Consider the following 26,210-nt stretch of genomic DNA (forward strand, 5'->3'; position numbering starts at 1 on the left):
GAACAATGATCTTCTGTACTTGAAGAGTCACGCAGCTCTGTGCATGTTTGCATTTGTGTGTTCACAGAAGGTTTCCATGCACACAAACAGAAAACGTATCTGTATTCCACGTGTGAGAAAAAAAGAACAAAAAAAATCCATGTCAAATTGTGCCAAGCAGTGTGTGGGTGGGTTTTTTTTTTTTTTTTTTGTGTGTGTGAGGTCACGAGCCAAACCAAGCAACAGACACCAACAGGATGAGGTCAGGAGAGAGGGTGGGAGAGACAGGAGTCTGCTCGCCGTCTGCCTGTTAGCAGCCCCCGAGAGGCCGCACCTCTGAGGAGTAATTCCCCTGCTAAGTGCTAACCTGTTTAGTAGAGCACCACCTGATTTAAGTGAGGTAAAAAAAATGAAAAAAGCAGAAGAAAAGGGAGGGAAGCAGAGACAAATAATCAGTGGATACATTCCAGGCAGGCTTCCACAGGTCTACATCCCAGAGAGGTGGGCGGTGGATGCAGAGATTGAGAGAGAGGCTGGGACAATGTTGGACAAGTAGATGGTGACAGACTAGAGAGGACGGAGGAAGAGGACGGCACAGGGAGGAAAGAAAATGAAGTTATACCGACAAGACGGAGAGAGGAGAGCAAATTAAACTTTACTCCAATGACTTCTGAAGAGAGAGGATATGAATATTACTGAAATAAGGAGGAGGATTGCAAAACCAAGTAGAATAATTGTTAAAGCGACTGTGATGAAACTGGGTTGCACATGACGTGAGAATTTAATTCAGCAGTTCTGCTTTGAAGTGTCACTTCTCCCACTGTACTGTATGTAGGGACCAGGGAATGTGAAGATGAAGACACATGTATATAATCTAAGATGCTAAGTGAGTCAAAAAGCAGAGATTTGCATTAAGATTTATGCCATGCTGAATATGTAATTGTATTAAGTCGCAGTAGGGAATGTCACAGGAAACATTATGTTATATAAATGTTATATAATCAAGTACGTTGACGGAGCATGGCGTTAGTATTATCCACAAATACATCTTTGTTATTGTGAAAAAATCCAAGCAAAGACCAAGACAGAATGTTGGTCCATCCATAATTACTTTGTGACTCTGTCTATGACTCTCAGCACTGAGCTTATTCATTCCTATTGATGAGAAAAAAACTGATAAAAGGTTCATTTTTAGCAACTCTTACTCAGACAGTGTGTTTGAATGGGACTACTTTCAGCTGTGGATCATAGCATTAGAAGATTTTCATCCACATCCAAGCTACCTTACCTCCACCTCTGAGTCAATACCAGGCACAATAACAGACAGAGTGAAACATGAGTGCGCAAAATATCACCCCTCTCCACCTTCAATGTCTTCTATAAATCAGTAATCAGCGTAATGCCAGTATCCAGATCTGGTCAGGGAAGTGGCCAATCAATGGGATCTTGTGCTGCTGCAGAGTCAGTCAATAGCTGCTTAAGTGCTAAGTTAAAATATCAGCCTACTCCAAGGACTGCAGGAGAAAAGTGAGAGGAAGTGGAAAAGCAATAGAGGCATTAGAGAGATCTCTCCCTTGTTCCCTCTATTCAACCCACTATAGCCTGACCTTCATTTCATTTTGTAAAGCGCAGAGATAGGGGTGGTGACACAGAGTAGCGAAGTGTTTATTTATGTAAAAAGAAACATATAGAGATAAAGGAGAGCGGGAGCGCGGGGACAGAAGGAGACGTATAGGCCTGATGCTTTGAGAGCCCTCTTCTGCCGTTGTTCCTATTGACTCGGCGCTCCGGCCTTCGGGGCACGAGAAAACGAATGAGTGATTCAATTATTGACAACACACAACTCTGCCCCATCATGAGCATATGCTCCTCTTTCATCCTCTCCCTCGCAGGGCTGAGGAAATGCAGAATAATGCTGCTGCTGAATGTCTTCGACCCGGCACACTCCCCATCTCTCATTCATGACAGCAGGCTAGATTGAAGTCGATTGTCTAAACTCTAAATCTTTACAATCATCAAGCACAAGCCTTTGGAAATAAGATGTTTTTGTGTTCTTTCTTGATGCTTTTTTGTTATTTTGCAGCTAAAGCCGTTCCAGATTAATCATTTTGAGTTGAACATCGCCCATCTCTGAATGTTTGAATGCTGTGTGGTTAAATTTAATTGTTGGTTTCACAACTTGATGATGTTTCCGACCTACTGGGATGTTCGTGTTTGTGTGGTCACCTCACCGCTGAGTATCGTGCAGTAATATGAGCTCAGCTGTGTCCGTTTCTCCCTCCCTCCCCTTTTCCTAAACCGCCAGTGGTTCAGACCTTTTGACCCCCCGTCGAGTCGCCCCCGGGTGCGGCATTGCATAGCCACCGCTCCTCCTCCTCCCCCCTCCTCTACATGTGTCTGATCAAATGCTCTGCTCCACTTCATCAGCTCTCAGCAAATCAATGGACATCACAGGGATGATCTTTGACGGAGTAATTACACAGAGACGGAGCGCTCAGAGAATGACGTGAAGAGAAGGAGAAGCGGAACGATATTCTTCTTCTGGCCTTTCCAATCCCTGCCACGCAGATCTAATCAAGAAAATGACTACGATATATATTTAAACATCGCAATACATCAGGGTTTTAACTTCGCAGAATGGATTTTCTACATTGCACAAGTTCACAGTCCAAGAGCAGGAATTAAGAGCAACAACCTCGAAGGTGAACATTGCATAAGAGATTAAGTCACCCAGAATAAACTCGTACACAAAAACACTGGAGCATCATGTCGTCTCTCTCATGCCTCGTCATTTCAGTCATTGTATCCGTTCCTCATTTCTCACACGGCGGCGTGTCTCGTCTGCATCACACATTCACTCTAAACATCTCCCTCTTGCTCCTCTCGCAAGGTCTAAGATGTGAAAATGACTAACAGCTCTGTTTCTCACCCTGCCATGCCTATTCTAGGTTACTGGATAGCGAGCTTTAATCCGTAAATAGGGCTGTCGCAACATACAAAAACACACATGTTCAAAACATATGCATATATCTCCAGTCTGTATTGTGCACATATATTAGCGTGCATGGGAAACATTTGCTCACGCAGGCGGCGAGCAGATCCAGCAGATCCAGCACCCCGGGCTGGGAAACAACAGGGAGACACGCTGTTACTGCATACAAACACAGGCTGACACAAGTGCTTATAGCATAATATGTAGAAGTCAAGCGTGGTTTTGCTCTGGAGGGCTCAACAGCTAGCAACAATCAAGGAGGACCACCAGCTGAGCTCTCGCGCCGAAACGTATCTGCATACTGCAGTAAACAAGAAGACAAAAAAACCCCATCAAATGATCATTTATGTGTTTGCTCAACCAAAGATGGCTTTCTGCCGTGCAGCCACCTCCGAGAAGAATAAATGTTTGGTTTGCTCCAGTGGAAACTGTTTAAACTCTTGCCCCTGATGAGGCAGGGAAGAGTTTAGTGACTCAGTGCCTCTGTGTTTTATTTGCCTGCTTAATAAGACAAATTAAAACTGATTAACTCCGCTAACTGGAATAACTTAATTATAGTTGATGTCTGGCTGCTGATTTCACGCATGTAAGAAGCATGTGCGGTGCATTTTACGCCCACATGATGTTTGATTCTTATGTTACATTACCCGAACCGTGAATATTAATGGAAATCATCAGTAAATAAATCAGGGATGGCTTGACATGATAATTTGAATACCATCTTGTAAGTTTATTTTCAATCTCATATAAGGATATAAAGCTGTCACAGATTATAAACAGTCTGGTTAAGAGATGACCAATGACAATGAGCGGTTCCTCTTTCTCTTCCTGTCTTGCGCGGCTCTTAAAATGTATCTACAGTACAATCAAAATAGCTGTTGATATCCGAGACCTCCAAACTCTCTGTCGTCAGACCACACGCTCCTCTTTTAACTGCTAATTGCCTCCCAACATATGACTCGGTGCTGAGCATGCCAGCCAAAATCAGCGGCTGACCTCACAGCGTGGCCCAGTCATCTGATTTGTGTTAGCTGGCTGCCCTCTGTCACACAGGCCAGGCTTTGTGTGATGTTGCTACATTTAGGATATGGCCAACACTCACTATCTAAAGCTTGTTCCCTGCATTGTCATCTCTGGTGTTTTATCACACGTTAATAAATGAACTACTCTGAATGAAAAGCCCTTTGGGAGTTAAAAGCAATTACGGAATAATGACTGAGTATCCTGAATGTACGCAGGGATGGAGTAGAGTATATGTGTGTGTGTGTGTGTCTGTCTATGTGTGTGTGTGTGCGTGCTCAGCAGAGCAGCCTCCCCTTGCATTGTCAGTGATAGAGAAGCACAGAGAGAAGAAGAAGAGGAGGAGGAGGAGGACAGCACAGCTGGAGTACAAACAGCACACAGAGGCAGAGGAGCGTAAACAGTCTCAATGAAGCATCCTCTGCAGCCACTCAGTCCACATTTCTATTCACGGCTTCACATTCACATAGAAAAAAGAAAAAAAAAAAACCTCCACCACCTCCTGCTGCATGAACCCAAGCAAACACACAACACACACACAACACACACACACAAAGGACGGTGAGTGACACGTGAAAAGCAGGATAACACTCACCAGGCATTGTCAGAATTCCCCCAGAACAATCAGAGGCAGGCGGAGAGAGAAACCGAGGCTGACCCAGAACAAGAGGTGGAGGAATACAAAAAAAAAAGAAGAAGAAAAAAAAAAGAGAGGCAGGGATGGATAAATAAAGGGCAGAGGCGATTTCAAAGCTCCATTTTCCCCCTCTGCTGCCGATGCAGGCTGCTGCTCGCCCTGTTCTCTTGCCTCACTTGTGGTTCTCTTCCTCCTTCTCTCCCTGACTCCTTCTCTCTTTTCCTCCTGCTGCTGCTTTAAGGCAAGGGGTGGAGAATAACCGCTACAATGCTCTCTCTCTCTCTCTCTCTCTTGCTGCTCCCTCTCCTCCTTTTTTCCTCCCACCCTCTCTTGCTCACCCTGTACACAGCATGCCCTACTTCCTGTGTTGCCTCTGACACGGGACACACTCTCGCCTCCTCTCTGTTTGCTCTCTCTCGCTCCACATGAATGAATGTAAGGGTAAACTGAAGCCTGACTCTGATTTGGGAATGATGAGGATTTATCTCTTTTTCTCCTCCGCTGTCTCTCTCTCTCTCTCTCTCTCTCTCCCCCTCTCCTCTCTTACTAACTCTGGCTAAGCCCGCTCCCTTTCACTGTCCGTGATTGACTGCACCTCCCATCTCTGTTTCCTTGCGCAGGGAGGAGCCTGCATATGGTGCGCCGGGAATCACATGCATGTGTGTGTGGTGCAGCCTAGCTTAACCCCCCCCCCCCCCGCCCCCCCGCCACCTCCTCTCCTCCTCCCCCTGTGTGGCTCCAGTGGGAGTGTGTGTGTGTGTGTGTGTGTGTGTATGTGTGTGTGCTCTTTGTCCTGTCAATTCCAGTGCGAGGTGTGCTGCTTTCCCTGTCAGCAACCGCTACTGCTTCTGTTGCCACCGCTGTCGCTGGGAAGCCGGTGGAGGAAGTGTGCCTGTGTGTGTGTGTGTGTGTATGTGTGTGTCTGTCAGTGTGTGTGTGTGTGTGTGTGGGGTACTGCTTGTGTCGCCAACCACCAGCCCAGAGCGTGGTCTCGGTTCAGCTGGGAGACTAGGACTCATGCTGGGGCTCAGACAGAAAAAACAGTGCACATATGACGCTGGAGCTGGAGCTTTGGCAGAGTGACTTGGCTAGCGGGGCCGGCCAAAGGGTTGATAATAGTAAGACTGGAATGTGAGTGGGAGAGTTTTTTGCCATGCTCAATTTGAGCCAGGATTGGTAGACTGGCAGAGGAGATAGGGGTGAGTTTGAGGTTATTTCTAGAGCTCACTGACTGGCAGAACTGGCACAGTGGGGGGATAAAGGGGCCGGGGCGGGACGGAGCGATAAGGCAGGACAGCTGTGGAGGGGCTGGTTCACAAGAGCCTCTAATCTGCACTCCCTGCACGTCTGCAATGATGTCATCAAATATGACATCACCCTTACCCCTCGTTCTCCTGGACACACACACACACACACAAATACACACACCCACAGCACATGCATACAGATGTTACACCCATGTTATTACTGTAGGTTTAACTCATAGTAGCTTGTTGCTGGGCACGTGTTTCCTCCTTAAACTAACAAATGGAGCAATTCCGCCTTAAATATTTCCATTCAGCGCTGAATAATGTGTGTACAGTAAATATCTGACTCATACAGCTTCATCCAGTAGATAATTAACATGATTACAGGTTCATTAAAACCTGTCCCGACAGAGACACGGAAATAAAACTACTTACAGCTTCTGTCCTGGCTTTAAAAGCTGAACACAACTTTAATTTACTCTCAGCCTGTTGTGGGTTATTGATTAATTATTTACTGTTATAGTGAGTGTGATGTCAGGTGCAATCCAGTGCAACTGCTCTGCAATCAAAGCGGGGGGGTGGGGGGTGGGGGGTTACAACCATGATAAATTCAGAGAGCGTAGTTTGTGGCGTTTTAGTTTTGTTTTGTGTTGTGTTGCGTGATCCTGTGGAGACTTGTCTTTGATTAGTTTCCTCCAGAATAAACACAAATTTGAAGCAAACAGTGAGCAAATGTGTGACTTCACGGAGGTGATAGAACACGACTCCATCAATTTAACACACACACACACACACACACACACATACACACACGGTTGTGATAGCTCAGACCTGCTGTGGCTAAGCAACAAAAACAAGTTATATTAGAATAAAAACAGTCAATTCATATTTACTCTTTTTTTATACTATAAAGAGTAAATACTAAATTTACTATTATTTCCTCAGTCTGTTGTGTGTAAGAACTAAAAGTAAGAGGTTGACTGAATGATGCACATAAGATTCACACACACATCCATAATCCTTGTATGAAGGTTTTCATGCAAGTAATTTTACTGAACTGCTTGTTATTCTGATGCAGACCCTGCTCCCTCCTCTCACTGGCTCTATTGGTAATGATAGCAGCTACGTGTGGCTGCTTTTGAAGATCAACCTCTTTTTCTTTCTTAATTAAGCCTAATTAAGGTTTTTTTTTTATCAGGAATGCCTCTCCATTCTTGCCTCCTGGCTCCCGTCCATTCATGTATTTCACCGTTTTCCCCTCTATCATCCTATCAGTTCAAAATCTAAGAAGCAACTCCTCTCTGGTTCACTTAATCCAATTAGGTAAGCCTACAGCTACCACTCCTCTCACTTCCCACACATGAGCCAATCACTAATCACCCTCCCTTTTATCAGTCCAATTAGCTGCACCTGTAACGCGCTGCTTCCAGCTCCTACAGCTCATGCACCACCTTTACCCACCACCAACACCAACACCAACACCAGCAGATCTAGAATCAATGAGATGATGCTCGGGTGGGTTTATGTTGCCAACAGTGTCAATCATCTAAATTACTTTTTTTTTTATCAACAGTGCCCTGTGCCCATGAACCAGTTTCCTCATTTAACTATCAGAACAAACATGCAAATTTAGTGAAAGGCAAATATGACTGCTCTGTGACATCAGCTTTGGTGAACAGGCTTTTGTTAAGGTGAAAAGAGTTGACGCAAGACGTGTAAATAAAACTGACTAAACCTGTTTGTGATTTAACTTGAACCATCAATTAAATTAAGTACAGGGTGTTTTATACCCAAGCTCTTGGTTTGAAATGTATGAAAATCAGCCTCATCATGAGCACTGCTGTTAGGTGCAACATATTTAGCAGCAATCAAACGCTTAAAACTCTGAATATGTTGTGTGAAAGATTCTGTGGTTTTCATGATAGAGAGGGGCAAAAGTGCAGCCTGATTGCAGTGAGCTCTTTGAGAGGGTTTGTTAAAGCACAATGAAAAAGCTGAATGTCTGACCCAGACACAATCCAGCTCACAATGACAGCACTCAGAGAACGTAGGCTTTTTTTTCTTTTTTTAAAGGGGATACAGAGATCTGTCTGGCGCTTTCTCATCTCTCCTTTGCTTCAGTGTTTGTCCCTTCATTTCCAATTCTCCATGTAATCAGCATGCAATACAGTGCAATGACAGCTATCACTAAAGAGTGCAACAATTGGCAGCACATTGTAGGAATGCATCTAATAGATCGTGAGGGATGCTATTCGATGGCAAAAAAAAAAAAAAAGGTGCTACTTTACAATGGTTCTCTTGGAAATGGGAATGAGAGTGACAGCAGGACATACTGTGTACTGAAATGTACCTTTGACTTTAGTGGCAGCTCATCCTTGTGCACAGAGGAGGAGCTGTGAGCTGGCAGAGAGGTAAACAGACAGCTCGACACCTTGGTACTGAAAATGTTTGTTTCTAACTAGGTCAGGCTGCACCAGCCGAGCTGTGCTGCTGTTACGCTACATATGCCAGTCTCTCTCTTCTCTCTAATTCAGCTCAAGCTACATCAGATAAATATTACAGCAATGGTGTTTTATTAACAGCTAGCACAGACATTGGGATTCATCAAAAGGAATGTTAAACACCAACAGCAGTGAGTGTCCATATTGTTAAATGCCATTTATATGCAAGTGGCGTGACTGTACAGATGTGGTTTTTTAGAAGAAGCGTCCCTGCCTGCATGTGCTTCATTCCTGTCGATGATTTTACTTGATAAAGATACCGGTTACACTGGCCAAGCCTTTCGTCCAGACACACCTGCGCACCATGACATGTCTGACCTTGATGAGGCAGCGTCTGGAGGAGGCAGAGTAAGTGGTGGATAATGAAGTGCACCAGGAACCCATCGAGTCTCATCACCGCTCAGTCAAAGTCTGAGGTGTTCTATCACTCCCAGGTTTCTTAATACACTTCAAAGTATACGAGGATTAGGTAAAAAAAAATCTCAAATAGAGGTAACGGCAGTAAAGGTTTAATGAAACATGCGGAGCTGTCGATGCGGCCAAAGAGACTGATGAAGGACGGCAGGTCATAAGACATGAGTTTCACGCTGTAATGGTTTCCAGTGATGCAGCATCGCTAACATGCCACTCTGAAAGACTGAAACATTTTTTTGTGGATTTCAGGGATAGATAAGCAACTTAAGTCTTGTGAACAAAGATTGTGCATTGATTCGTGTGAGGTAATGCAGTCTGACAGGTAGTCAGCTGATTTTTTTCTATATTGGCACACACACATTTCCCTTCACTGTACATTCAGAGGCTTCAAAAATGATAGCATGTCTGTGGAGTGAGTCTATATTAGATTAAGAAGTCTATACAGTATTAAAAGAGCACTAAGCTTCACGCTGAGTTAAGTTGCCGGGAATGCGGGCCAGATGTGACTTGGATTAGTTGATGCAAAGTCAGAGGTGGAGACTGGTGGATGGAGAGCCAGGCTGTCTGTGATGTGCAACTTAGCGATCCAAGTCGCTGCAGGCTTACATCCCCAGGAACAGCAGCGTGGATGATGGTGATCAAGCTGTCGAAATTTGAAAAGAGGCTGCCTTTGCTTTTTTTTTTTCTTTCTGAACATACTGGGGAGGCAGATGGTAAGTGGCAATGTAAAAGCCTAGTTCCTTCCCTCCATCAGTGAGTATACGTCAGTAGAGTATTACTCATATCACCTATTACCACAACAAGTGACATATTTAAGTCCCAGTTTACAACCACTTGTATGATTAATTATGGACTCATAAATATTGGATCATTAAAGGGATAGTTCACCCAAAATTCAAATTTCACTCATTATCTACTCACCCTCATGTCGATAAGGGCTGGGAGAATTTTCAGAGGCCTCCGTGCCTTCTCTGAGTTACGGGTTTTTTTTTTCACTTTTCTTCACTTCGTCCAAAAAGACACACAAAAAAACATCCAAATACCTCCATAGTGCTCGCCTGTAATGTCCCTCTTGTATTGAAGCCCCGACATGAGAAATTATTCTGAAAAAAATTAAATATTTTAAGCTTGTTTGTAGCGGAAGCTCCCAGTGTCTCAGTTCACTGCTTTGCCTGCTGACCGGCGGAACAATTTCTCATGTCGGGGCTTCAATACAAGAGGGACATTACAGACGAGCACTATGGAGGTATTTGGATGTTTTTTGGTGTGTCTTTTTGGACGACGAAAAGTGAGCACCATTCACAACCATTATATGGACAAATACTGCTGCGCGGACCCCCCCGTAACTCCGAGAAGGCACGGAGGACTCTGAAAATTCTCCCAGCCCTTAGTCGACATGAGGGTGAGTGAGTGAACTTTGAATTTTGGGTGAACTATCCCTTTAACATCAGGTAGTTAATAGTATTGGTCATCTACATGGTGAATCTTTAAGATGATGTTACTTTTTTTTAATGTCCTTTGTAAGTACAGTAAAGGTGCAGTGAAAAGCAGCACACCACACTATTGTCTATTGTCAGAGCCACACTGGGTATGACTGACTTCTGCAATATATGAGCTTTTATTAGAGTTCGCCGGCAGAGAAAAAACCCAGGCGGACTCAGTCACAGAGATTACACACCAGTGCACGCACACACACACACAAACACAGACACAGACAACCGAAATGAGTGAATTGGAGGCTGAGCAGTTAAGTGGCCGAGAGGCCTGTTAGTGAAGTGAACGGGGTGAAAAAGCATCTAGAGTCATCACCATGGTAATTTAGTGGGTCTGTAAGAGTCACTGAGTACCATCTGGACTGTCATTGCCACTGAACTCTTTCACATGTGTGCGTGTGAGTAGTAAATATAGAGAAATGATTTGGGGCGCACTAAGCCAAACAGATTTATCTCTGATCGAAAACTTTTCATTCTCTAAGGGCTTCCCACCAGCTCCAACCCCATATGGATCAATCAGCAAAATAAATGATCATCTGTAGAATACAACAGTGTGTGCAATTCTTATCATACACTTTAACTCTATCCCAGTAGTTTTTATATCATCTCATATTCCTTCATCCAACAAAGATTCTTGAGGAAAACTTCACAGTTTCTAATATTTATAATATTGGTGCATGATAAATAAGTGAGAAGCCTGTGACTGCAGTAGATTAAAGAGAGGAATGAATGAGTAAATGAGTGTTTGCATGTGTACTGAGCTGTTCTTTAAAGGGATGCGCAGGGTGCAGCTTTGATGGGGTTCTCAGTATTCCTGTCACGCCCAAGGCCCTATCCATTACAGCTCATTACCCGGGGAAAGAATGAAAGAGAGGAGACCCTTGGCCGTGCTCGCCAGGACTCACAGAAGGCCCAGCAGGGTTAAACATCAACCGAGCCACCAGACCCCACCAGCTGGGCAGGTGTCAACAACACTAGGATTTGCTCCAGGGACGGTTCTGCTGCAAATTATACAGAAAGTAAAGTGATCGGAGTGGAAATGCACCGAAAAAAGCTCCCTGAATGCATTAAAACTAATGCCCAGCACCAGTGTAATGTGGTACAGTGTTTACCTCATACATTCTGTCCATTTGCAACAAGGATGAGCGATGTATACTGTACCTTCTATGTAGGAAGTACATAACAAGCAGAAGGTTTCGTATCAGTGCTTAACCAAGAAGTGGAACCAGGGTCATATCAAATCTAAATGCACATTAGCATATTATAATAGAGCCTCCTACTGCAAAGCTTTCTTCAGTGTGTTTGAGGAATTGTGCTAACAGCTGTTAGCTGGACCAAAGAACATGTAGGGGAAAATGTATTCAGGTGCTTATATTGTACATAAACAGTTGAGTTGATTTCAATACAGCTGTTGGAAATGCCTATATTATGGTGTTCAGCAAACAGTCTATCTGACACCACATTATTTATTAATATAAACTGCAGTTTTCTTATAACTTCAGTGACTGATAACTACTGTTTTAGAGCTGCAGAGAGAAATGTTTTGCACTAATAGAGATTCTAGTCATTTATCCCTGTATCTATTTTTTTTTTTTTTACGAGTGATGATCACATTAAATAATGAAAGAAAGATTCATATTTAACAAGAACTGAAACAGGGTTTGTAGTATACAGCTGTTAAATTGTTTTTTTTTTTTTTAACTGCACTGTTGTCGGCTCGCTTGTTCAGGTGTTGGAAATCGTATTGGGAAGGGGAAAAAAAAGTATTGCAATGTTTGGAACTTTTTCATCTGAAAATATTTCACAACAGAACTGATACCAATTGTTTTTCCTGTTTTGACCCTCAGATGTTCAACAAACATCTTCACCAGCGCCTGAAAGGATTGTTTTCACTGAAGTTTCTAATGAGTATTCTTCTATGTGGCTGAGAGTGTTTGAAGAACCAAACACAAGACCAGTGCTGTTGTTGACAAGTCCTTAGGTAAAGTGCTACTTTGAGGAGCCTTGTTTTCACATGAGGGTCCAACCTTGGATGTCAATTTACAAAATCTGTTTGACTCTCACAAAACGGACTAAATAAAAAAAAGGTGGTTGCCAAAACATCAAAAGAGTATAGCTACCTCTGTCCTTGAGGCAAATGAAGAGAGCATCGTGTTTGTGAAAGCAGGACAAATCAACACACCCACCTCCGCATAAGCAACCAAACAACACCGATGTTGAATTAATGAAATCCTCATTACACTCTTGAATAGAAAATAGACTCCATTGTAATCCTCACCAATCTAGAGGCATTACATTTTGAGATTGTTATTAATGGGTTTGTTGAATCCATCCCAGTCTGCGAGAGACACAGGCTGATAATGCACAGTGGTAGGTGAAACCTTCTCTCTGCAACACATTATTACCCCGAGAGCTCCGTTTCATCCACACCAAATCATGCTGATACATTGCAAATGAGATGGAGAGAGGGGAAGGATGCCAAGAAAGAGCCAGGGAGATGCACTCTTCCTCTGCCTAATTGTACTGCTGCGATGAGCAGAATGAAAGCACGGCTGTTGTTTTTCTTGGGATTGGCAAAAAATCTGTAACCGTGCATTTGATTGTTGTCACTACTAAGTACATTGCATCTCTGGATGGCATCCAGGCCCATTTCCATGCTGTGTGTGTATACGCGTGCGTGTGTGCTATTCATCATCATCGATAAACACGGAATAAATGAATGAACTGATGACACAATGATCACTTCTCTTACTGGAGTAAAAAAAAAAAGATAGTGTGTCCATGTGTGTGCGTGTGTGTGTTGTAGAAGGAGGTGAAACGTGACCTTCAGCTTCAAAGGAGTGGGGCTGATGGAGGAGCTGCTGAAGGAGACAGTTGGGAGTAAGCAAATAATGACAAACGTGAAGAAGAAGAGAAGCGAGGAGGAGGTGGTTGGTTGGTTGGTTGTTGCTGTTGCAGGAAATAAAGCAGAGAGGGGAGAGGATTCAGGGGCAAGTCTGTGAGTGCTTGACTGGGTTTAATGTAGCAGAAATCCACCGGCGAGCTGCAGCTCCAAACAACAGCTCCTAACATAACTGAGGGTGGCTGATAAGGAAAGGACCAAATGATAGCAAAGCAGAAATGCACCAGAGAGACAGACAGAGAGACAGACAAAATAAACACGAGAGCGAGAGGACAAAGTCAAAGAGAGTGAGACTTCTAATATGAAGGGTTAATAGACTGCAGGAGGCTAGGAGAGCAAAAACTGTCAGTGTGTAAGTCTGTAAAGTGAGTGAGTGAGATGTGGAGGGGAGATAGGAGGAGGAAGAGGAAGAGGGGGAGGGGAACAATGGAAAAGGTTGGATATTACAGCCGGACCACCTGGGGAATGTTTACAGAATTTAATAACTCTAAATGTCATCACTTTATTGGATTTATGGATGGATGTCTCTCTCTCTCTCACCATGCTGCTCTCTTTCCATCTTTCTTCCACACACACACACACACACACACACACACACACACACACACACACACATACACCTTTACAGTACACACTCGAACACCCCCACCCGCAACAATTACCACAGTACCTATTGCTGCAACTGTATGGAAAGATGACAGGGGGTTTGTATGGAGGGCTCTTGAATGCTCTTTACTGGCAGCCATTCAGAGGTGAAGCTTCACTGATACTGTGCCACCGCTTCACTCCCTTATACGGTCACTGAGGCCTCGCATTACATTACATCTGTCGGTCCAAAGAAAGACATTCAAGACTCTAATATGTGTGAATGTTAATATGTTCTCCTTGACATTTTGCATGCTAAACAGTAACACTGCGATTGTCTAAACATGGCATGAAGAATTATGTGTCCATGTTGCTGTGTGCAGTGTCATGTCTCAGCATTGTGCACATCACATCAGCTGCACCGGAGGTTACGTCTCCACTGTTGTTCCTGGAAATGTATGTAGGTGTTTTAATGAGCTGAGGAGGAGTTCATAATTACATATACTGTAAAATGACAGATGAAGTCTCTATCTTCAAACTCATTTCCAATCAAATAAAGTAAACATGAATTATATTATTGATGTAAGAAGAATGCTTTGAGACAGTATTTTAACAATCATATACATGTAGGGAGATAAAAGTCAATAAAATGTGTAAATAATGCAGACTAATGAGAAAATCTTACAGATTGTTTTAGACTGGGGTAATTAAGACTCCTGACCTCACTCAGCATTTTATCCTCCTTAATGAGGCCCCAATGGTGCAACCATATGTGCAATGCATTGTGGCAACATTGAAGCTACTGTAATGTGTGAATTTCCCTTTGTTTTACAGTAGGTTCCTGTTATCATGGCTGCGCCGGGTCTTGGCTTATTTCCATGTATTTTCTTTATCAACTGATTCCGTTCAGCAGCCGCCCCCAGCATACATCTACTGTATAAGACCCCTCTGAGTACACTATAGTGTTCTTATATCATAATTAAAGGATAAGCGGAGCAGATTGTCCAAGACGTGCGAGACAGAGGAAAGAAACAGGAAGAGGAATACGCTGTAATACATCTGTTCAGCCATTTTATCCATCTGCTAATATTCAGAGCTCAAGTCTGTGAGTGACGGCAGGAAAAGCTTTCCTGCTGCGTTATTGGAGCAGTATTTCCATAAAAAAGCATGACTCATTTGTGCCCACAGTGCTGAGATCTGCGGTTACTTTAAAAAACACACACACACAAGAATACAGCTACAGATGCAGAATTAAAAACATACAACCACAATCACTCCGTTACATCCAACCACTACTGTTGCCGTTGGCCACAAACTCCAGACAGATAAGTATTCCCATTACCGGGGGAGGAGGCTGGACGGACAGGAAGATGGAGGGCGGGTCCTGTCAACAGAGATGATGTCATACGGGACTTGGGTACTTTCAGAGAAGCTGTAAAGGTTGTGCGTGTGTGTGTGCGTGTATGTATTTACACAGGGGGCGAAATTTTGTAGGTGTGGCAGGTTGTTATAAGCCTGGTAGGAGCAGAGCAATGTCAGCGTCTAAAGCACGTCTTTCTCGCTCACTTAACGAGTCAAACAATACACAAATAACCCTGAATTAAAAAGGCCAGCGACATCTGGCATCATGCAACGCAGCAACGGGGAGTAAAGCAGCAGAGAGAAGAGAAAGTGAGGACAGGAACATGACACACAGGAAACTCAGAACAATGTTTGTTTTTGTTTTGTTTTTTTACATCCTGTCATTAAAATATTGTACTGTTTATGCTTGAAGTGAGGCAAAGGTGGTGAATGCTTTTCCTTGCTAATTATGTAAAATATGTTTGACAGTTTGCAATTATCTTCTGCATCTTGTCGCCACCAATTGGTGATCAATGGAATGAGGTGAAACCAGCTAGTATCCTCATGTCAAAACATGGATCAACAAATAAAACATTGCCCCACCAGGAAGTGGAAATAACTTCACAAGGTGCCTGAATAAATAAATACTTATCACTTACTCAACTAAAATACAACTGTGTCCTCTGAAATGTGTATTTAAAAATATTCTGTAGAAAGGCAAAGGCGAGTGCTTCTTTCTTGATGAAATAATTGAATATCTGAAAAATAATCATTGTAAAAAATCTACCGCACTCTGCCAAGTGCCTATTGAAAAAATATGATGAGGTCACTGCACTATGCAACCACACCGCTCTGGATCTAAAAGCCACGATGTAACCACTGCAGTGATATCCATCTGTGTGTCGAGGCAAGGTCGGTGTAGATCATCAGATTGGAGAGCAGAGGCCGGCGAGGGTCAGATTACCTCTGACATAAGAAAAATGTGGAGATCAGATCAAAGCAGCAAAGAAAAAACATCAGGTCAGCACAAAAAAAAAAAAATAGACCACTGGAGACATTTGATTATATGAAGAAAAAAAATCATAAAACTAAATAGTATCTTTTCCGATTGCAAAGAACTGGTGCGCTTTAGAAACATGAACCTACAGGACAAGGCAGGCAAATGTGTAGATCTAGTGATGAGTTTGATATTTATGAGGTATGCATGTATTGATGAGTGGGGATCCACATGAGGACTGTGAGTTTGAATGACATAAAAAGGGCAACATCAATCTTCACTCATCTACAGAACAAAATCTAAATCAAAAGTCACAGATGACCAGTTCTATTCCGTTTTTTCTTACAACAGATTTCAATGATCATCCAGGGTAAATAGTTTCTGTACTGTTCATTATTCAGTGGTTCATACTGTACAGTATAATACAAATTATATTGATACATACAGTATTTGTGTGTCTACAGTATTTGCTGTTTATTCTCTGGTATTTTGCTTTTATAATCCCACCACGAATGTGTCCTTGCATCTGCTGGAATTGCTTCCTGGTTTCAGCAGAAGGCTCTGTTTATCAGCAGCCTCTGAACAGAGAAGCTCCTACAATTACTCAGCTCACTGTAAGTTGCATTGTAGACAAGGTTTCCCATTCTGCTGCTGCCCTAATAATTACCTCCACTGCCACAGTAAAAAGCTGCAGAGTAAATTGTGCACCCTGACATTATGCCGCATTATCTCCACATCTTACTCTGGGTGGAAAAAAAACGACTATATTTTCAAGGCCTTCAAAAGTACAAAATAGATTTTATTTACTATACGTGAAATAATTGGTGTTGCAGTGTACGCCCACACATCAGCGCTGTTGCTGCTTCGCTAAAGATAAGGAGTGTTCTGTGAGTGTCCGGGCTCTGATTAACACAGATGAATATTTCATTTTCGGCGTCCAGCTGCTCCTCATCTGCAGGTCTCTCTCCTGAGACCGCCTGAGGCTGCAAAGGCCTAACAATGTCATCACAGCTAACGCACACGCACACACAGAGAAAATGTGCGTGTCCCCATGATACCGAGTCTCTGCTCTCCTCAAAGAGTTGTCATAAAAACACAAATAGCTGCTACAGTAGAATAATCATAATATAATCTCCCCAATGCATCCGAGGAAAGGTAATTAACCTCCTATGCATAACAGAGATACACTAACCTTCACACCGTATCATGTACAGTACAAGGCAACACAATAGCGGTCAGTGTTTGAGATGAACAGCGAATACTAAATGCTCCCTGCATGCGCTGCCTCTCTCTCGCATTCAAGGCTGCACATCTGCACACCAGGGAGTTTTCAGGGTGTAGGATTCCCTCCCTCCTCTCTCCATCTCTACTTTGTCTGATCATCTCTCTTCCCTCTTCTCCCAGTTCCCAAGCCTGTCTCCCTTTTCTTCTCCTTCTCCTTCTTCTGCAGTGTGTTCTGCCCTGTGGGGAGGCTGCTCCTATCCTGACAGGGAGTGTCAGCGACTCCTCTCACAGCACATTACTCGCTCGCTCTCTGTCTTTTTCATGGCCTTCGTCTCTTTTTTCCCCCCACACATGAACACAAACAAAAAATAACACACACACATGCTGCTACTATATCTGTCTCCTACTCGTATGACATCCTGGAAGAGTGAAAGTACAAGAGTGGCATTTCTCTGTTTTCTTCCACCGTGTACGGATCTATGTACAGAGTTATCATTATGTAGTCAGTGTGTGCATTACCAAGTGAGGTGTGTTTCTGTCTTAAACCGGGTGTGATAAGACACCCACCCCCTGGACATTTCCAATTTCCTGTCCGATATTTGCCGTCTTCCCCGAGCGCTTTATCAGAGGGAAACACATAAATGCTGATGGGTTAGGAAACCTTACTACTGTTTGAAAAATAGAGAAAAAAAAAGGGAGGAGGGGGGGTGAAATTGGAGAGTGATGAGTTTGAAATGGATAGAAGGTAGCGAGGTTAGGAAGATAGGGGCTCGGAAAAATGAGCCGAAGTGGGGAAGGAGAATGAGAAGAGAAAACGGGACAAAGCAAAAGAGGTATGAGCTCATTTTGTCTGACTGCACCAGAGGAACGGTTCACCGTGTTCCACGCTGAACAATTGGTAGCGTTCCCTTGTGATAGTTTGACAGTGATGTTAATGCCTCATTAAAAGTACGAAGCGAGGCGGCCATTCGGCTCCCGAGTTTTGAAACCAAAAGCCGTAGAATATCTCTTCAAACACAGCACCTCTATTAATTAAAACCCACAGATGGACACCTTGGCTTTTTTCCAGACGCTGCAAAGATAAGTGCTCGGAATGATAGCTGTTACTGGCGCATGTACGGAGGGACAGTCGAAAAAAAAAAGAAAAATCCAGAGTGAGCGGGCAGCGCGATTACAGGGCCAACTTTGCCCGGTCTGGAATTCTAATTGACATCGTCAGGCGAGGGCAAATGTTTGCCAAGTGGCTGAGTTCCTGAGGAAATTAGGAGAAGTTCTCAGGAACTGACAATTATCAGAGCCTGAAGGAAAACACTATCACATGGCTGGAGCTGTGGGCAGAGGAGCCGACAAAGATCTGTACAATTTAGACAACTCTGAGGCTGGGGCAAGGAGAAGATAGGAACACTTTATGATTTTCTCTCATGTCTGTATATCAGCATAGATCACAATAGACATGAAAGTGACTCCTTGTTGTCGGGCTTTAAAAAATTCTTCAAGTTTAAGTAGGAGAGTTATGTAAATGTGAATAAATACTCACTCTTCCTGTCTCAGGTCAATCACACATGGGACCAAACTGCACCAACTTTTTTTTATCCACAGCAATATTTGTGTGTTGATGATTGTTGTGCCAACGACAGTGTGTGGTGTGTTGAGCTAACTAACACATCCAAGGCTATTCTTGGAAGCGGGTTGTTTGATCCTAAAAGTTTAACATGTGACTAGTTAGAAAAGGCTTTTTCTGGTTTCTGCAGTGCGCATGGTTATTAGCACAACTAAAATAACTTGTCAGCATATTGAAAATCTGCAAATATTCTTCCCCTAATGTGCAGAGACACGAGTTGAATTCCACAACTGTGATATACAGTAACACAAACAACGCCATGCCGCAACAGAACAGAGGAGATTCATCATGTATTACAGAGAAAAAGAGAGGGAGAGCAAGATAGATTAGAAGTGACAGATTGGAGAGTCAGGATTCGCTGGTTTTCACAATACACTGACAACACAATACACAAATGTCAACAGTGACCTGAATACTCAGCCAGCAGACATGGAGAGGCAGCGAGAAAAAAAAGAGAAGAAGACACATGGACAAATCCAGCGTACAAGAAGAGCACACAAACAAACACCTTACCTGTCATTGTCGACGCTCCTGAAGCCAGGCAGGATGTGTCTGAAGCTGGAGTTGCGGTCAAGTTTGGGTTGACTCTTGGTGCGTTTTATCGAGCCCTTCAGCCGTCGACTTAGAAAGCCCTGACGGAGGGAGACAGAGACGGTCAATAAGACAGTGTCACTGCAGGTTTGTGAGGGAAGTCTCCCAGATGTCAGTCACCGGGCTCAGCTTGGCAGCAGGACAGAACACATCAATACCAACAATTACACCCGGCATTCTTAATTTGGCGAAGGCCTAATGTCATGAGTAGTTAAAGGATAAACAAATGAGTATAGATCGTCATATCAGTCTGAGAGTCTGAAAAGTCGGGACAAGGTCAGACAGGAAATATTTCATGAATACAAAGCAGCATTAAACTAACACTCACAGTACACACACACACAGACAGACAGAGAGCACAGACACAACAAGCTGGCAGGTAGTACTTTCTGGTAAAATGATAGCTTGTTTGCCGCAGCGCTAATTATGGCGGTATTTGTGGCGAATTCTGCGCTGCACAAACACTGTTTTGTCATCGTTTTCATACACTAATTCAGCGGCTACACCCCTTTATTAGTTTGCTCACTCTTCCCTTTGTCTCAGCGCGTGTGTTTACTTCTTCTAACATCTGCAATCACACTCCCCCAAGCACCTCGCCATCTCCATGGCAACTGTTGGCTGGCATTAAGAGCGAGAGAACATGAATAAATGAGATGTGCTGCAGAAATCGCAGGATGTTGCAAGTTTTTTTTTTTTTTTTTTTTTTGACACAAAAACCTGATCTCCATTTCAGCTTTTTTTTTTTTTAAAGATGTCAGTGCAGGGTAGAAGATCAAGAAGGAGGAGAATAATAAGGAAGAGGATGAAAAAAAGAAAAAAGGCTGTGAATAAAGAAGGTGTTAAGGAGAGTTGATGGGGGAACTTAGGGGAGCAGCACGGAGACAGAAGTTTAACAAGAGAGCCGGTATGCAGCAGGAAGCACTAGACCAGGTAGTGCTCACTGCTCAGGCTCAGGTGCTGCTCTTATTACGATCAAACAACACAGCAGTTGATTCACTAATAGACTCACTGAGCCTCTCCGGGAGCCGCAGTTTGTTGAGGACACTCAGACACTCGAGCCTCCGGCGCCTTAAAACTTATGTCATTCCAATACATGCGCACATTTGACGAAGACGGGTGACATAAAAAATAAAAAAAGCGACCTCCCCTCCGTCCCAGTCGTGCCATTATCACACCTGTATAATTACCACCTACAGTGTGAATAGGTCGCCGTGGGCAACAATGGGATAGGGTTAATTAGAGAGTGACTTCCAGACAGCCTGCCAGCTGATCACAGAGGAGCCACAGCATCCTGATGAACAACACCTGTCATCAGGAAGCACTCTGGGCTGGGAACAAAGACTTGCTAATGTCAGTATATTTAAGCTCCCGCCAATCATCAGGCTGTCAGTGTTTCATTAGTGTGTGTGTGTGTGTGTGTACGTGACTGAAATCAATAGCAGTGTCCCACTTTCATACTACAAGAGTTTTTAGAGTGTGACTGACTCGAGCACACTCAAAACAGACTGTACTGTAAGCTATAGCGTCGATTCTTCACCGTGCTGTTTGTTTACACTAGTGTCCCACAATGCAATGCTCAGGAGGAAAATGGAGGAGCGTCTTCCAGCTGGTAAACGTTACAACACATTGGTGGTGGTGCATGGTGAGAGACGGCTCCAGGAAGATCTTGGAAAACAAGACCAAAACAAAACAAATAATCATTTTTAAAAAGTCACACAACTCCATTGATTTTACACATGAAGTTCAGCTCACGGGGAAGCGCAGCTCAGCTCGTGGAAGCAGTTACATAATTTCATCAGCGCCTCCAGAGGGAACGTTCAACAGTCTGAGAAAACAAGCCCGTTTGGGCCTGGAAACTGCAAATCTAAAACAGAGAGCCTGTGCTTGGAACTGGGGCACGTAGTGTGAAAAGCAGTGGGGCTTTCCCAGTCTACACAAAAATGGTACTAAAGTATGCTGCATTATGGGTATTGTAGGAAGCAGTGGTTTTGGAGCTCAACCCATACTATCCTTGCTTCAGCTGCTTTGATTAGCTTTTTTAAAAGTGATCTTTTATATTTCTGTTGCAGCTCTGTACATCGTTCTTTTTTGGGGCATTTCAAAGTTGCACTCTGATTAACTTCCATTCATTAATATTGTAAGCATTGCACCATTTCCTGTAAGTACTAAATGATACAGTACACTGACTTGTTTTTTAATGATGAAAATGAAAAATGAAAATTAACATTTTAAAGAGGAACTATGCAGGATTTGTAGCTTAACTATGCTACATTTTTTACCTTAATTAAACAACTTTCTCATCAGCTTTGTTGTAAACAAATGCACATGGCCGAGATGAGGGTTAGCAAAACAGTGGAAAAGCGACTGAATCTGCCGTCTGCATTCTCAACGATGATCAGATTTTGTAGTTATATTAATAACTCTTTGACGTTGACATGATGACGTGGTAAATTTAAGCCTATACAGACAAGGGAGCAGCAAATGGCTCACTATTGCTACCTGCCACCAGTGAGCTCTGTTCAGGGGCTATTAGCTAAATGAACAAGGCTGAGTCACTGTGGTTACCGGGCGACACGTCTGAGGCTCTCCACGCGGTTTCTCTCTGAATCAAACTCTCACTCGCGCTCTTAAGAATAAGCCATCATGTGTATACATCACTCACTCTCTATACGTTGTGTGTGGGCATTTAGTCAATACAGAATAGCTGGCTTAAAAGCGATAAATACTGTTCCTCTGTGCCCAGCGTGACCCTCAGATTTCTCTCTTTCAACAAGACGACGGGTGGACTTGAAAGTGGACTTTCCACTTTTTGATGGCAGAGAGACGGCAACGCAGCAGAAAATCTGCGACGCCCACACATGTGGACAAACACACACCTTTTCTCATCTCTGCATTTCATCATTCGCAATCCCCTTCAAATTCATAGTAATTCCAAGGCTCTTCCTCCGTTGCCCCTGGAGAGCGTGTGCCTGCTGCTGTTGGCATATTCACAGCTAACAAATTAAAATGCTTCTCTTTTTTCCCATCCACAGAAAACCTGTCCCTGCAGGCGAGGTGGATTGATTGGTGGCTGCTCGTTCTGTTTTTACTTCTCTCCTTCCCCTGATGGATGGATTTCTGATGAGTAGGAGGGGGTAAGAGAGAGAGAGAGAGAGAGAGGGGAGCCAAGAAGGAACACAAACCTATGATTTTGCTGATTATTTTGTTTTCCGTCTTTTCTCTCTCACTCTCATAAGTGCATGTAGACAGCGATGTGACATTAAAAATACTACTCTCTAACTAAAACTGCCTGTCAGAGCTCTTGGACAGGATGAAGGTCAGTAGATATGAGCAGCCCTTTCTCCCACTTAAAAATCAGTCAGTAAGGATGACTGATGCCTATATTAACACCAGATTAAACCCTAAGGGAGGCATGACATACTGGGGGAGCACTGCAAAAATGTTGGCATTTAATTTGCTTTCAGCACTTACTCATACAGGCGACGGCTGAGAGAGCAAGCGGGGAGAAAAAAAAATATGCAGGGAGACAGATAAAGATAGAGACACGAAGAGAAAAAACAGAGAGGACAGAAATAGAGGTGAGACCAGTCAAAAAAATTGAGAAAATGATGCCAGGGAGGGATGTGAAAAAGGAGCAGGATAAATGGGAAAAAAAGTGGAGCACAGTGTGGAGGTGGCAGAGCATGAGTTGATAGAAAAAGCAATAGAATGAAACTAAATGAGAGGGAAAGTGAGGAGAAAAGTGCAGCAAATGAGTGACAAGGTTACCAGGGCTCAGCAGAGCACAGCACCGGCTGCACAGGGAGCCAGGCTACGGCTGAAAAGAAAAGAGACGGTCAAACAGGAAGGAAGAAGACACTCAATTCCTGTGCTTTATCTTCCGATCAGTCCTTGTCTGAACAGATGTTGTTTCCATATGACATCAGTCGTTACATAACGCTTGACCTCTCCCCGTTATGTCTTGCTGTACGCGACCAGCTCTTAACAGCGACATGACCCAGTGGCTCCAACACACACACACAATAAAAACTGACACCTTACAGTATGAGATGTCATACATCATGCCATTGTTCTATTGTGTGGTGAAGAAATGCATAAATGGACTCACGGGAATTTCCCAGAGTAGCTTGATTGAGTTATGCCTATAAATATCACTGAATAAATGACGTGATGAAAATAACGCTGACATCTGTCAATGAACCACAGAGCTCTGTTTGGTAAAGTCTGACCCCTAATGTGTCATTTTTGCAAACACCTACTTTTCATAGAAACATTATAAGGCTATTACAGCCAGTGGAACCTGACAGGAGGGCATTACGGTGTCACATGTTAGTGTGAATTTAAATAAGCTCTTTAATTATTCCCGATTTCTACGGTTGACAGCTAATTAGGGTGAGAAGGGGAAGGAATAATCTGATTCAACATGCATCCTCGAAGGGCAGGGAAGCATGGTTTGCACCAACCCTGCAGCCCCGGCATGTTGTACTGGCTCTGAGAGGAATGTGATGGCTGTGGAAAGAATGTGTTTGTTCATATTTACTACTGTATGTGCCTTGTTTACAGTGTTCCTGTGTGTACATACAGTATGTGTGTCTGTGTGTGTGTTAACAGTGCATAATCGGCTTGCATTCTTGATTGTAATCTTAGCCTGTCCAAGCCAATTAAATCAGCACTAAGAGGACAGCTCAGTTTTATCGCTGTGTTTTTTTTGTTGTTGTTGTTTTGTTTTGGGGTTTTTTTTCATGAAATTTCAGCAACAAGTTAATTCTATTCCCTCGAGTTCGCAATTCCAGTCTTCCTTAATGGGGCCTGATAGAATCAGTGCCTGGACAATCAGCAGGGTGTTCCCTGCTTCCATATCAACCTCTCTTGTCCCTCTCTAGCACAACCTGATGAAAACAAGAGACATACCTGTCCAATTAGACCCCCTGCTATTATCTGAGAGGAGAGAGGAGGTAGGGAGAATGTAGTCGGGGAGAGATTGGATAAGGAGCTAAGCCACAATTGAGAATCAATCCAGTCAGCTCCAGCAATCAGCAGGACATGAACGTGACAGACTTAGATAAGGTTTGTTTGTCAGCTCTTTAAACAAACACTGAATAAAAGAAGCCACTGAGTTCTAACTTTTTTATATTTAATGTGCGCAATCTTCTGCTATTTCTGAATTGGTTGTGGAAGATTAGGCTTTGGAGAGATTTCAGTTTCGGCCAAGCCTGCTGCTGCTGGTGAGAAATTGTTTTCAAGAGAGAGCGCTGAAGGATGTGCTGCTTATGCATGTGCATGTGCATGTGCATGTGCAAGTGCACGCGTGAAAGCCATTTGTGTGTGCAGACAACAAACCCAGTCTGCAAAGAACATGAGAGAAAAACATTTTGACAGATTTAGCTCAAGGCCTAGGAGGGGTACTTCAGATGACACCACTACTCTTTCCACTGGAGGCAGAGAAGCGAGGGGAGGTTTGTCATCGCTAAAAGTGGGAGATGCAGAAGAGAAGGACGAGGATGTGACCGCCTGCTGACTCGTCTTCCTGTTTTCAGTCAAACATTTAGCATGTCTGAATCCCAACCCCTCTGTTGATCAACCAGCAAAATCCTACTGGTGTGCATTTATTTCTCATTAAATAATTAAATCATTGAATGTTTATACAATGTTACTGTTTTGTATCCAGCAAAAGTATTTGTTGAGAAAAGTTGGTGTGGGGAACTTTGTTTTACAATGACTTAGTTTGTTGTGCTGCCACCAGAAGCCAGAAGGGGGCAGTGTGAGGAAAAGTGCAGCAGAGGTTCAAGCCTCTGCTGCTTAGCAATAAACCCACAGAAGTAAGTTAAGTGGTCATGTGACTGAGGCAGGATGACTTTGCTGCAGTGCTCCTCTCCTCTCTCGTCCCTGGAGAGTACAAGGAGCTGCTTAAGAGACACTTAATCAATATTTAGCCCTTCCGTCTGACCCTTCCCGTCTTCTACAAGCTTTCGGTTCTTCTTTTCTTTTTTCCATCTCTCTCTCTTTCTGCTCATTCGTTCCGGGTATGATTTATATATATATATAAACTTTTAAGTTGCTAAATTCACAATCTTTTTATGTAAAAAAAAAGAGCTGACAGGGGTGTGAATGCAGTCACATACACACAGCAAGTAACTATTCCTGCAGACAACATTTCAACTTTTTTTTTTTTTTTTATGTGAACAGATGAGATTCAGCAATATCCTGTTCATCAGGCTGTGGTTATTTTATGTGTAGCTCCACAAATAAAGTTGAAACTGTCTCAGGGCATGAAACACTTCTCGCTCTGCTGGTGGTCTAACAACAACACTCTACTTGTGTTTTTTTATTTTTTTATTTACTGCTGTCTTTTACTAAAGCCTTGGAGACAACCCAGTTTGATTGATGTAGAGAGTGAACGCTATATTTTGGTGAAGCTGTGAGGTGGTCTTGTGGTGATTAAAAAAAGAAATCAAAAAATGAGGAATCGAAAGAGATAAGTGTCTCGTTTCTATTTTCAGAAGGAATATTGCGTCTTTTAGCGCTTCACTTGGCTCCATCAGCGTACCTGCTAAGTTGTTATGAAAGGCTGAAAGTTCACATGAAGCTGGAGGATTGTTTATGAAAGACTGAGCGCTCGAGTGCTCGTGGCCCCGCTCGCCTAACATCTACTGTTTACAGTTCACC

At 43.3% G+C, this 26,210-nt stretch overlaps 1 protein-coding gene across 17 annotated transcripts in view; it reads right to left on the bottom strand.

Annotated features, from left to right (window-relative positions):
• The window catches only part of dab2ipb (DAB2 interacting protein b), a 139,053-nt gene that overhangs the window by 53,472 nt on the left and 59,371 nt on the right, over nucleotides 1–26,210 (bottom strand). For 15 of the 17 annotated variants that reach the window (XM_085793047.1, XM_085793042.1, XM_085793041.1 and 12 more), the window contains one exon: nucleotides 19,467–19,585. In XM_085793047.1, coding sequence (XP_085649173.1) covers nucleotides 19,467–19,585 — 119 coding nt within the window. Of the gene's footprint in view, nucleotides 1–4,586; nucleotides 5,235–19,466; nucleotides 19,586–26,210 lie in introns of those variants that run through there. The other 2 variants (XM_085793060.1, XM_085793058.1) reach the window with 1 other exon arrangement.

Source organism: Trachurus japonicus, chromosome 12, assembly GCF_045865225.1.
Source record: "Trachurus japonicus isolate A0001 chromosome 12, Traja_1.0".
Classification (NCBI taxonomy): domain Eukaryota; kingdom Metazoa; phylum Chordata; class Actinopteri; order Carangiformes; family Carangidae; genus Trachurus; species Trachurus japonicus.